Source organism: Suncus etruscus, chromosome 12 (genome assembly GCF_024139225.1).
Source record: "Suncus etruscus isolate mSunEtr1 chromosome 12, mSunEtr1.pri.cur, whole genome shotgun sequence".
In the NCBI taxonomy this organism is placed as follows: domain Eukaryota; kingdom Metazoa; phylum Chordata; class Mammalia; order Eulipotyphla; family Soricidae; genus Suncus; species Suncus etruscus.
In genome coordinates this window covers 9,850,249-9,863,875 of record NC_064859.1, presented here as the reverse complement: position 1 = coordinate 9,863,875, position 13,627 = coordinate 9,850,249, and the positions used below count along the sequence as shown (strand labels likewise).

At 36.3% G+C, this 13,627-nt stretch overlaps 1 protein-coding gene and 1 non-coding gene across 2 annotated transcripts in view; both read left to right on the top strand.

Annotated features, from left to right (window-relative positions):
- The window catches only part of FBXO38 (F-box protein 38), a 60,843-nt gene that overhangs the window by 6,414 nt on the left and 40,802 nt on the right, over positions 1-13,627 (top strand). Inside the window, exons 2-8 of the mRNA XM_049785153.1 lie at positions 377-574; positions 3,308-3,441; positions 6,416-6,579; positions 6,804-6,969; positions 9,843-9,980; positions 11,988-12,125; positions 13,242-13,335. Of these exons, the coding sequence (XP_049641110.1) occupies positions 447-574; positions 3,308-3,441; positions 6,416-6,579; positions 6,804-6,969; positions 9,843-9,980; positions 11,988-12,125; positions 13,242-13,335 (962 nt within the window). The 5' untranslated portion in view covers positions 377-446. The remainder of the gene's footprint in view (positions 1-376; positions 575-3,307; positions 3,442-6,415; positions 6,580-6,803; positions 6,970-9,842; positions 9,981-11,987; positions 12,126-13,241; positions 13,336-13,627) is intronic.
- On the top strand, positions 199-304 carry LOC126025329 (U6 spliceosomal RNA). The gene has a single exon (XR_007501345.1). It is a non-coding gene; the product is annotated as a U6 spliceosomal RNA (small nuclear RNA).

Sequence of the window (13,627 nt, the reverse complement as noted above, 5' to 3'; positions counted from 1 at the left end):
TTGAGTGAGTTAACTGGAAAGCAGTGAAATGAAACTTAGAAACTTGAACTCTGATTTTTTTTTTCTCATTATTCATAATGCATTTTTATATTATACATTCATAGAGCATTCTGTGTATTTAGCCTGATGTCGATTCATTTGAATGTAGCATCTACCATTGTAATAATACTACCCTTGTATTTTAAAATAAGCACTGCTGGGCTGTCTTTGGCAGCACATATACTAAAGTTGGAGTGATACAGAGAAGATTAGCATCACCCCTGCACACAATTACATACTAATGCATGAATCATTCCATAAAAAAATAAGATAAAATAAGCTTTGCTTTACCTACGTTTTACAGGATGTTTAACATCTGTGTTTTGTTTGCTTTCAGGTTCTTTGTACTCAAGTGACCAGGAGGCGAGATTTGAAATTCGTTTTGTAATATTGATAATAACAGTGAAATGGGTCCAAGAAAGAAAATTGTTAAAACATGTCTCATAAGTACTGAAATCCTTGAGGAAACCATACCCGATGAAACAAAGGACTATATGAATCAACTTTCACATGAAGTACTTTGCCATATTTTTAGGTAAGTTTGGTAATTTTTCATCTGACTGAAAGCTGTACTGTCCAAGACCTGCTTTGGCAACTAAATTTGAATTAAGTTAAATTTAAATCTAGTTAGTTATTTCCTACCTATAAATAGAAATAGAGGTGTTTTTTTTTTTCACATAAAATTCTGTTTGGCATTCTAATTCTTATTAACTGATATCTGTTGTCTTTTTTTTATTTCATACTTTTTTGTTATAGTACTCACATGTATGTGAAACAAGTTTTGTGAGGTTGGGGCCAGAGATATTAGTAGGCAAGGCACTTGCCTTGAGCACAGCCTATTTCAGTTCAGTTCCCAACACCCATATGATCCCCCAGCCTCTCCTGGAGTGAACCCTGGGCATAGAGCCAGGAGTAATCCCTGAACAGTGCTGGATGTGGCTCCCAAAATAATCCAGAGAGAACAAAACAAAAAAGATAGAGCCTACTGCTAATTTGGGAATATACTTTGGAAAAATAAAACTGTTCAGTAGCAAAGCTTTTAGAAAAGTTGTTTTTTTGTTTGTTTGGTTGTTGGTTGGTTGGTTTTTGCTTTTGAGCCACACCTGTCAGTGCTTAGAAGTTACTCCTGGCTCTGTACTCAGAAATTACTCCTTGCAGGCTTGGGGAACCATATAGGATGCTGGGATCCACTCCAGGTTGTCCTTATGGAAGGCAAACACCCTACCTTTTGTGCTATCTCTCTGGTCCAAGAAAACAGTATTATAATTTGTGTAAATTTTTGAAAATTATCTTACTTATGACATTATTATAGAGACTATAAGTTGTTTACAGTTGTAATCCTTTTTGTGTAAAGTTTTACTTGCTTTTCTTTATTAACTAGTTTTAAAGTGGAAAGGAAAGGAAATAGAGGTTTTAAAAAAATGGAATAGAGAAATGCTTAGCAGGAAACCTGGACTTTTCTTTTAGAATTGGTATACTTGGGGTCTGAGCGATGGCTCAGCAGCAGTAGGGCATTTCCTTGCACACGGCTGACCGAGGATGGACCACAGTTTAATCCTCCGGCTTCCCATATGCCCGCCCCTCCCCCCCTAGCCAGGAGCGATTTCTGAGCACATAGCCAGGAGTAACCCATGAGCGTCACTGGGTGTGGCCCAAAATGGGGGAAAAAAGCCCGAATTGTTATAACTTATCAAGAGTCACTCTAATTGTGTTGATATCCATGCTCCCCCTCTCTTTTATTTATTTATTTATTTATTTATTTATTTATTTATTTATTTATTTATTTATTTATTTTGTATTTTTGGGCCACACCCAGTGATGCTCAGGGTTACACCTGGCTTTACGCTCAGAAATCGCTCCTCGCTTGGGGGACCAGATAGGACGCCAGGGGATCAAACCGGAATCTATCCTAGATCAACTGTTTGCAACGACCTACCACCGCGCAACCACTTTGGCCCTTCTCCCTCTCTCTTACCTGGATGTTGAATTTATACAATCTGGTTAGCTTTCCTGAACCAGTTTCACCATTGTAAATTGAGTTATATTAGCAATGAAGAGAGAGTTCTGTTAGGAAACGAGAGATGCTGAACTGATATATAATGAGGGGACTGTCTAGACAAGTATAGGCAGATTTTAAAGGAACCAGAAAGGGATACTGACACACTCAACAAGGGGCCTAAGTAGTAGCAGAAAGTTTATCCCAGTCAGTGCCTTCACTGGCTGCTATTTACTGAGAGCCAGAGGGTTAGATTGAGCAGAGAAGGAGAACAAAATTAGCAGCAGGATGTTTTGCAGATAACTAATTGACTTGTAAGATTGTAAGGTAGTCATGCAAACAGCATAAAGGGTGGCTACCATCATCATGATCATTAATCTGAATATACCAGTAAAGGGTGTTGAGAGAAAGAGAAAAAGATGAAGGCTTGTAATCTTTCAAATTTAGGTGTTACAAAAATACGTGAAGGAAGAAAAAAATAGTCAGGAAATTCTAGGAAGAGCTAACTGGAGAGGTTGAAAAATAGGAAATTGTTTTATTCTTTACTTTATTTATTTTTTGGTTTTTTTGGGCCTCACCCGTTTGATGCTCAGGGGTTACTCCTGGCTAAGCACTCAGAAATTGCCCCTGGCTTGGGGGACCATATGGGATGTCGGGGGATCGAACCGCGGTCCTTCCTTGGCTAGCTCTTGCAAGGCAGACACCTTACCTCTAGCGCCACCTCGCCGGCCCCAGGAAATTGTTTTATTCTTACATAAAAATTTAAGTAATACTTTTATCAGAGTGTATGCCCTAAGAACTTGGAAGAAATTTATATACTGTGAAGCAATGGTTTTATGCCCTTTTTAGTACCATGGATGGGCTGGTAAAATTTAGGAGGAATAATTCACAGCCTACTAAGGAAAAAAAATAACCAGTATTATTATAGTAGCATTTTTATGTGCATTTTTAAATCTAGCTATCTAAAGTGAAAACTATCCAATCACACCTTTGCTTAGTGGCAATGTGGTTTTTATGGTCCAGCAGGAAATTTCTGTTGACCACCAGTATTGTATGAAAGACACTAAAGTCATTATGTTTACATTTTTTGACTATTTGAATATTTCTAATTTTAGTTAAAATTAAAATGCTATATGCAAGTTAATCTTAAAATCCCTTAAATATTCCTCTGGTTGTATTTTATTTGAGAGGTAGGAAACCGAGGAAGGAAAAGAACATCAGTTAGAGGACACATTTGCTCACTTTAAATATGAGTTTCTTTTTCTTACAAAGGTACCTCCCTCTGCAGGATATCATGTGTTTGGAATGTCTGTCCCGGAAGCTAAAAGAAGCAGTGACCTTGTATCTCAGAGTTGTGAGGGTTGTGGATCTATGTGCAGGCCGGTGGTGGGAATACATGCCAAGTGGTAAGTACATTGAACCAGCCTGTTAGATCCAGTGGATTCTTACTGGAAGTTAATAATGTTCCCAGTTTCCATCAAGTTTGAGAAACTCATTCTTAATCTTGTAGGTTGGGAAGAATTTTGTTTAAATTAATTTAGGTTGTTCAGTTTTTATTAAATTAATTTGGCCTGAGGTTTTATACTGATTTGATGTTCTGCTTTTTATTTCCTATACTTCCTAGGAAGCTCATCAGTCAGTTTCAAAATTGAATGATTGTGAATACTTATTGGTTAAGAAATATGTCTTAACACATTAGACAAAATGGCCTTTCTTCTGCAATGTAGGTTTTCATAGTTTCCCAAGACACCCTAATAGTACACTCTGAGTAAACATACTTGATGTAATGCTGCTTTAGAACAGAAATTGCACTTATGAAACTTTTATTTCTTTAGCACTTCTAAAGGCCCCTGCTGGATCTTAAAGATTTCACAAATAAGGCATTATCCTGGGCCTTAAAGGATGTGGAATTAGTGTAACTGCAACAAATAGACTTCAGGTACAGAAACTATTAGAAAAAAAAATTTTATGACTTTGGTCAAATGTAGAAGGGGAGAATTCAGAAGCTGATGCAAAGATATTTTTAACACCATTCCATTAATTAGCACCTTTTAGTTATAGTTTTTTGAGTAACTTTGGATTTTTGATAATGTCTAGACCATGAGATTTTGAAAATGAGAACTGAAGCAAGGGGCTAACCATAATAGAAGTTAGGGAGTAGAGAAATACCTATATTCTTTTTAGTTTTGTGGAAGGGGACAGGCTACCTTTAGAATATTGGGATTTTGTTCTGCTTGGGGTGAAAAAGACTTTTACCATCTTATTAACTCATATCAATTAGCCAGAGGCTCTAGTGCAGACTAGAGCTACACCTTAGCTTCCTACAAGTCTTTAAGTACCTTAAAGAAATAGTGTTGGGGGTGTGACCCAAAAACCAAAACCAAAACCAAACAAAAAAACGGAAAGGGATTCACCTTATTTCAGGGGGTGATTGTTTATAGCAGGAAAGAAAACATTAGGGTGGATAATTTGTAAACAGTTTTATTTTTACTTCACAAAAATGAAGTTCCACTATTTTCTTTCATGATGTTTTTGCTTGCTATCCAACTTTGACTGCCTCACTGCTTCTTTTAGATTTGTTTAAACAAGAGGTTAGGCCAGAAGGAATTTGGGAAATATATCTAAAGACAGTACAGCTGAACTCCCACGTGATGTGGTCTGAGTTAAAATCTCCATCCTTAAGCAAATTAGAAAAGATCATTCACTTCAAGAATTCTGTGCATGGCAGGGATGGGAATGCTCAGTATACGAGTAAATAAAGTCTGGCCCTTTACATGATAGGACAGATCTGTCTTTAATTGGCTGACTGGAGCCCATACAATTTTTATTGTTTGGCTTGCAAATGGCATTATAAGTATTCCAGTAGCCCCAGGCAGAGACAGAGTGCCCTATTCATGCTGTGTCATAGTATTAAGTAAAGTTTATATTTATACATATGTATATATATGATTTATATCTGTATAACTTTAGATTCTCATACTTTTTTCTGAAAATAAGGTAGAACTTCAGAGAAATCAAGTAGTCTCTGAGGTTCTTCATTCTCTGCAGTTATTTAAAGAAATCTAACGTTGGGGCTGAAGAGATAGATAGCACAGCAGTAGGGCATTTGCCTTGCAAGCAGCCAGTCCAGGATGGACGGTTGTTCAAATCCCGGCATCCCATATGGTTCCCCATACCTGCCAGGAGCAATTTTTGATCACAGAGCCAGGAGTAGCTGCCGGGTGTGACTCTCCCCCAACAAAACAAAAACAAACAAACAAAAAATAAATCTAATCTTTAATTTATTAACAGAGCTATCTCTGTAAAAATTTAATAACTTGTGAAAACTATGTGTAATCTATTGTTTTTTTAATTTTGTTATTTATGTTTTGGTTTTTGGGTCACACCCAGCCATGCTCAGGGGTTACTCCTGAAATTGCTTCTGGTAGGCTCAGGGGACCATATGGGATGCCGGGATTCAAACCACCATCCTTCTGCATGCAAGGCAAAGTCCTTACCTCCATACTGTCTCTCCAGCTAATCTTTTGAATAGTGATTTGGGGCTTCATTTTGAATGTTTTGTTTGCTTTATTCTCACAGTCAATTAAAAACAAAGCTCCAGATAATTAAGTATTTTATATATATATATTTGTGTCCTACATATCACACTGATAGATACTGCTAAGGAAGTTCCTTCCTCTGGTCTCATCTGGCTAATTTCTGCTGTAGAGCATAGGTGACTTCTGACTTCACATATAGTTTGCAGTCAGCTCAGTGGCCTCAGTTTGGATCACTAATGTTCTTTTAATCAGTTTGCACCTATTGTTTTCAAGAGAAAGAATTTTCTAAAATGTCCGGAAGTGATAACACACTAGTGGAGTAGTTATTAGGAAATGGAAAGGCTAAAGAACCCCATATAAATTGGGACTTATATTTGGACTATAAGCTTCCTAAAGACAAGGATCATCTTTTAGTAGTTTTCTTAGTTTCTTAGTTTAATTTTGTCACCTTTGTGTGCCAGGGAAGGTTGTATTAATCAGGTAGATGTCCTTTTATCCATCAGATTGAAAAGTCCTAAGTTAATGGGTTAAAAGGTGGTTACCACTTTAAGGCTTGAATGCCTAAAATAGTAAGTAGCAACTTTGGCAATGATGCATTGAACTCTCAACTGTATTGTCTTTTAATTCAGAATAGTCATTTCTGATATATTTTCTTTGTTAACTCAAAGAATGCATTCCATTCTAACCATTTATTTAGTATTAGATTATTAATTGTAGTATTAGGCTCTTAAGAATTTAAAGAGAAAACTTTCTTGTTTAACTTTTGATAAAAATCTTAAATACTTACTAAAATGTTGATGAGTAGGAAGTTCATTGTATCTTTAAATACTTTTGATTTCAGGTTTCACAGACTCCAGTTTTCTTACGTTATTGAAGAAGATGCCAGATGTTGAACAGCTATATGGCCTTCACCCTCGATATCTTGAGAGACGAAGAGTACGGGGCCATGAGGCTTTTAGTATTCCAGGAGTTTTGGAAGCTCTGCAGGCATGCCCAAACTTAGTGGTGAGTGCATCTTCCGGTTTAATCTAACATCAGCTAATTGATGTCAAAATAGATCAAAAGTGTGATAAAAAATGCAAGTGTTCATCCATAAGGAACTTATTTTAAGTTTTATTAGCATCTTATTAGCATCTTACTTTATTAGCATCTTATAATACAGAAAAAAAAGAAACTTTGGATGCTAAATTTAAGACTTTTCTTATGCTGCTTTCGGTATAATTTTTTAGGGCGTGGAAACATCACATTTGGAATTGGTAGAATCCATTTGGACATACATGCCACATGTTCATATTTTGGGGAAATTCCGTAATCGCAATGGAGCATTCCCAATTCCCCCTGAAAATAAACTGAAAATTCCTATAGGAGCCAAAATTCAGACTTTACATTTAGTTGGTGAGTATGTATTTTGATGATGTCTTAAATTGAATATTCACTGAAAGGGAATATGAATGAATTTCAGAAGTGATTTTATGAATTTATTTATTTTTTTAAGTAAGAGTTCTGATTATGAGTATGATATGGGGAGATTTCATCTTTATTTTTTTTTGGTTTGGTTGATTGGTTGGTTCTGGTTTGGGGGCTACACCTGATGGTGCCTAAGGATTATTCCTGACTCGGGATCACATGGAATGCCATTTGAACTTGGCCACATGCTTGACAAATGCTTTACTCACTAAATTTCTCTCCAGCCCCCAACCTACTTCTTTTTTTGACGTATTTTAGTTTTAAAAATTGCAGGGGTGGTTGAGCAATAGGTATTGTTATTGTTTTATTGAGTTGGAATGCTACTACCCTGACTTGTATAATATTTGTTTCTGATTCTGTCTCGAGGTTTTCAGTACCACTTTTATTTTTTTGGTTTTTAGTTTTTGACCCACACCCAGCAGAACTTAGGGGTTACTCCTGGCAGTCTCTGGGGACCATATATGATGCTGGGGATCAAACCTGGGTCAGCCAGGTGTAAAGCAAACACCCTACTGCTGTGCTGTCACTTTAGCCATCAATACCACTTTCTCTGGTGATTGTAATTCTCTTATTTTTACTATTTTACTCAGATTATTAAAATGTTTTAATTCTGTTATTTAAAATATGAGTAAATAGCTTACATACTGAATATCTGAATAGCTTATTCATATTTTGGAGATAGTTGAAAAAGACTGGAAATGTATGAAATACAATCAAGTTCATAAAAGAGGGCTGCAGTAATGATAGGGAATAGTATTTAAATAAGACTTCTGAGAGAGCAAAACTGGACCATTAATTTTTAAGATAAAAGTAGGGATGGGCCTTGGAACATTATATTACTGAAACTCAATAAAAATTAAGAATAAGAAATGGCTCTGATATTAGGAACATGTTTGAAATTGGATATTTAGAAAATAACAAGATTCTGTGCTCTATGACTTTATGATGTAAACTTCATAAAGAAATGATTGTGATGCCAGAGAGATAGTTCTGTGGGAAAGGTGCTTGCTTTGCATGCAGCTAATCCAGATCCCATCACTACATAGCATCATTTAGGAGTGATCCTTGAGCACCATTGGGTGTGACTTAAAGCCAAAAAAGAAGTTTATTAACTCTTATCTTTCCTTAATGTCTGTCACATATATCTGTCACATATATGTCACAAGATATCTGCACTTGATAGTTTTGTTGAAATGCTTTAATGCTTTAATTTGTTTGGTTCAGGTGATAGGGATACAAAAGAATTTAGTAAATTAATGAGCCATGTGAGGAGGACTAGTAACTGTATTCCTAGTTTATGTAATGAATTTCAGTCAAATGTAGATTGAACATAGAATGTAATTGTCTTCTGTCTTTCTTTGTTCTTTTGGGGGTGGGGGTTGATTTTTGTGTCACACCAGGCAGCACTTAGGGGTTACTCCTGGCTCTATGCTCAGAAATCACTTCTGGCAGGCTTGGGGGACCATATGGGATGCTGAGATTTGAACCACTGTCCTGCATGCAAGGCAAATGCCCTACCTCCATGCTATCTCTCCGTCCATGTTCTTATTCCTAATTAAACTTCCCATCAGTATATTATGGTTGAATAGTACAAACTTAATGTGGGAGGGGACCAGAGATATAGTACAGTGGGTAGAGCATTTTCTTGCACATATGGCTGGTGCCCATATGGTTCCTTGAGGTTGCCAGGAGTGATCCCTGAGTGCAGACCCAAGTGTAAACCCTGGGCACCACTGGGTTTTTTCTTTCCTCACACCCACACAAAAAGATTAATGATGCTTTTTTGTTGGTTTTTCTGGGTGGGGTTAACAGGCAGGTAGAAGCAGTCTTTAGTATGTGCATTATGCAAAACCCTTCCAAATTTTCACGTAATCTGATTTTTGCTGTTGCTAGCAGGGCTTCTGCCAATGAGTTTAAAATGTTGCATTAAACTGGTTTTGCCAGCTATTGCAAATTTCATCACTCTAAGTCCATAGTATTTTTTTCAGAGATTCTCATTTTCTTTGATCTATAGCAGATTTCTTAAACTGTTTTCTTCTGTTTACTTTAGTTACCTATTTTCTTCATAGATCCTGATCCCCCCCCCCATCTTTATTATTCTCTCTTTCCTAGATCTGGTTTTTTATATGGATGTTCCCTGGTGGATCAAAGAATAAAATCACTTTAATCTGAATATTGAAATGACTGACTAGTTTCTCATTTTCTTAGTCATGTTAACTGACTACTGTGATATAGTTAAAATCGTGATGATTTATATTTTTGTATAAATAGTTTTAATCTAGGTATCCAGAACCAGGATATCTAAGAACTATTATTCTTAGAAATAATAGTTTTTTCATTAATGAGACAGTGGGTCCAGCTAGTTAACTAGTAACTTTGTATTACCATTTTTACATATTCACAGTTTTACATTAATCATCTGTTTTTTATTTTATGTACTGGGGAAATTTATCTTGGAAGTGGTATAGGAATATGAGAAGACATATATAAAATGAAAAGTACTTTTTATATACTACTTTTTTATATGCCTTTTCTAAAGTAACCTTTTTTATGGTTTGGTTAGTTTGTTGTTTTGGTTGTTTTTTTTTTTTGTTTTTTTTTTTTTATAAACTTGTTTTAAATAAGCCAGCTGAATAGAAATGGTTTTTTTGAATAGAACTTAAAAAAAATTCGTGAATAAATTTTACTTACGTGATTTTTTGTTGTTGTTGAAAATGCTTATGAGTGATAAATTGACCACTTGAAAAATAAACTCTACAGAATGTAGATCTTTATGATTTTTGTATATATGTTTTCTACAGGAGTGAATGTTCCCGAAATTCCTTGTATACCAATGCTAAGACACCTTTATATGAAGTGGGTAAGACTCACTAAACCACAGCCATTTAAAGACTTTCTTTGCATCAGTTTACGAACTTTCGTCATGAGAAACTGTGCAGGTATAATGGATTTATACTTGTGCTTTGCTAAAAGCCGATACAAACTTGATAACTGGATTTTCAAGTGAAACAATATCATGCTGTCTGTAATTATTCACACTGTTCAGATAGATGTACTTTTGTTTTTAAAGTCACTGTTTCATGTTTGATCTTTTTTTTTTTTTTTTTTTTGGTTTTTGGTTTTTGGGTCACACCTGGCGGTGCTCAGGGGTTACTCCCGGCTGTCTGCTCAGAAATAGCTCCTGGCAGGCACGGGGGACCATATGGGACACCGGGATTCGAACCAACCACCTTTGGTCCTGAATCGGCTGCTTGCAAGGCAAACGCTACTGTGCTATCTCTCCGGGCCCTCATGTTTGATCTTTAGCAAAAATAATAATAATAATAATATATATATAACATTAAGAATGTGAGTGTCGGGGCCAGGCGGTGGCGCTAAAGGTAAGGTGCCTGCCTTGCCTGCGCTAGCCTTGGACGGACCGCGGTTCGATCCCCCGGTGTCCCATATGGTCCCCCAAGCCAGGAGCAACTTCTGAGCACATAGCCAGGAGTAACCCCTGAGCGTCACCGGGTGTGGCCCAAAAACCAAAAAAAAAAAAAAAGAATGTGAGTGTCTTTGAGGAAGTTTTTTTTGTTTTGTTTTGGTTTTTGGTTTTTGGTTTTTGGGTCACACCCGGCAGCGCTCAGGGGTTACTCCTGGCTCTATGCTCAGAAATCACTGCTGGCAGGCACAGGGGACCATATGGGATGCTGGGATTTGAACCACCATCCTTCTGTATGAAGGATTATTTTAATAGGTTTCTGTCTGCTTTCTTTGTCTCTAATCTCCTAATCATTCAGCTTTAGGTAGTTATCTGACTAGTCTACCTTTAACAGTGCTTTTCTGCCTAGATCTCTTTAGTGCCTGGGTTGTTCTGGAATTGGGGGCATCAATAATCCTAGTAGCCACATCCTTCTTGATTGATCCCCTTACTATGACTCTTCAAAGAAATTCTTTTATTGTCGTATCTATAACCATACTAGCTTTTTTTTTTTTTTTGGTTTTTGGGCCACACCCGGTGACGCTCAGGGGTTACTCCTGGCTATGCGCTCAGAAGTCGCTCCTGGCTTGGGGGACCATATGGGACGCCGGGGAATCGAACCGTGGTCCATCCAAGGCTAGCGCAGGCAAGGCAGGCACCTTACCTCTAGTGCCACTGCCCGGCCCCCATACTAGCTTTTGTACTTCAGTTTCTCCTCTTAATCTATATCAATGTTTTCTTGTCCAAGGTTGTACACTTTTTTTCCTTGTTACTAGGATTCATTTTGAAGTTCTGAATCTTCCAACTTATATATTTCTTTTTTTTTTTCCTGTAGTATAGCAGGTCCTTTTAATATATTTGACATGGTTTGACTTTGTATCTTTTTATAATGGTGTTTTATCTTCATGTCAGTGAAATACTTTGGTAGACAGGCCCATATGTTTTTTTTTTTTTTTTTTTTTTTTTTTGGTTTTTGGGCCACACCCGTTTGACGCTCAGGGTTTACTCCTGGCTATGTGCTCAGAAATTGCCCCTGGCTTGGGGGGACCATATGGGACGCCGGGGGATCGAACCGCGGTCCTTCCTTGGCTAGCGCTTGCAAGGCAGACACCTTACCTCCAGCGCCACCTACCCGGCCCCAGGCCCATATGTTTTTATCATCTTCATACACTGGTCACACAGGAGATACTAGTATGTGGTTAACTAGCTAATGTTACTTTTGTTTATATATAAACTTTTTGTTAGGAAAAAGCTTTAAAGTAAATTAAACATTGTTCGAATTTTTTCTTATAAATGGAATTTTATTATATTTTGAATTAATACTGTATCAACTACAAAGAACTAATAATAGTAACTTGGTTGTCCTTTTTAGACACAGAGTTTGTAAGTTAGTCATTTAAGTTGCTAATACGAAATTTTGTGTGTGACATCTGACATTATTTCATGAAAGCTGTTTTTTTTTTTTGTTTGTTTGTTTTTATTCTAGGACCTACAAACTCTTTGAAATATGTCCCTTTAGTAACAGGCTTAGCCTCTGCCAGAAACTTGGAACATTTGGAAATGGTTCGAGTTCCTTTTCTAGGAGGTCTTATTCAACATGTAGTTGAAGATAGTTGGAGATCAGGTATATATTTTTATTTAGTTGCTAAGTATTTTAAAAATAAGTTTTAGCATATTAAGATGTGGTTCAGCTGGTGGAGACTGCATGTTACATGTGTGAAACACTGAGTTCTGGTACTTTTCCCTACTAGCTTAATCACTGCCAAGAGAGCCCCCACACTATTAAGAGAAAAAAAATTACAAATATTTTGAGCTATTTAACTTTTTAAAAGAAAAAATTCATTAATTGTACTTTCTGTGTAATATATTTTGGAAAATAAGTAACACTGAACCTGAACTGATAACATCCTTAACATTTGATGAAATGTTAAGCCGTTTCAAAATAGAGTGATAAGCCGTAATTTAAACTTGTTAATATATATTAGTTAATATACCTTGTTTATATGGAATCTTTCTTAGAAGTATTGACAGAATTTTCTAGTGACCTTTTGTAATACAGTATTTATTTTGACTTGGTTACCCTGTTTCCTAAGTAGCATTAATAATGTTGATGCCTAAGATTTATTTATAATTAGTAATTGAAGTGTTTTATCACTTGGTTGTCATTTTATTTATCAGATAATGACTTTTGAAATAAGTTTATTCTCTAGGTCTTTTTTTTTTTGGGGGGTGAGGGGGAGTCACACCTGGCAGCGTTCAGGTGTTACTCCTTGCTCTGCGCTCAGAAATCACTCCTGGAGGGCTTGGGGGGACCTTATGGGATGCCGGCATTCGAACCACTGTCCTTCTGCGTGCAAGGCAAACACACTACCTTCATGCTATCTCTCCGGCCCCTATTCTCAGGTCTTATATTTTAAATAGTGATTATAACAAAATATGTTTTATGTTAATCTCATTGCAACCAAAATATCTAAATTTTAGCAAGATAAAATAGTTAATAATTGAAAAATAACTGTAGTGAAAGAAGCCTAACATAAGGTGTACATGCAGATTAATTTTATGTATAAAGATTCTAAGCAAATTAATTTCTCAGAAAAATTTATTGACATAGAGGACTCAAAATTTGTGTAATTTTTTGATCTAAGATTAAACTCTTAAATTTCTAAAAGCATTTATAATTTCCTAGAAATGCTGTGTGTGAACTAACGAAATATTTACTGTTTTTGATCTTTTTCTTTAGGTGGTTTTAGGAATTTGCATACTATTGTTTTGGGAGCTTGCAAAAATGCTCTTGAAGTAGATCTTGGTTACCTCATCATCACTGCTGCCCGTAGGTATGTTTCTTTTTCACAGTGTATCTTTTGTCTTAAATTTATTTGTTATTTTCAGTTTAACAAAAATTTGGAGAACTATGTATATGAAATTTGGTCACCTTGTTAAGGCTATAATATATGCGATTTTTTTAGTAGCAAGTCAGGTAGTGTTTTGTTATAATCTACGTAAATTGAGTTATACTCCAGATTCAGCATGCTCCATCTCATTACAGAAAAGCAGTCAATATTCTGAATGTACCCGAGGATCCAGCAAAAAGTCAGCACGGAAGTTCTGATGTTCTTCTGTAGCCCT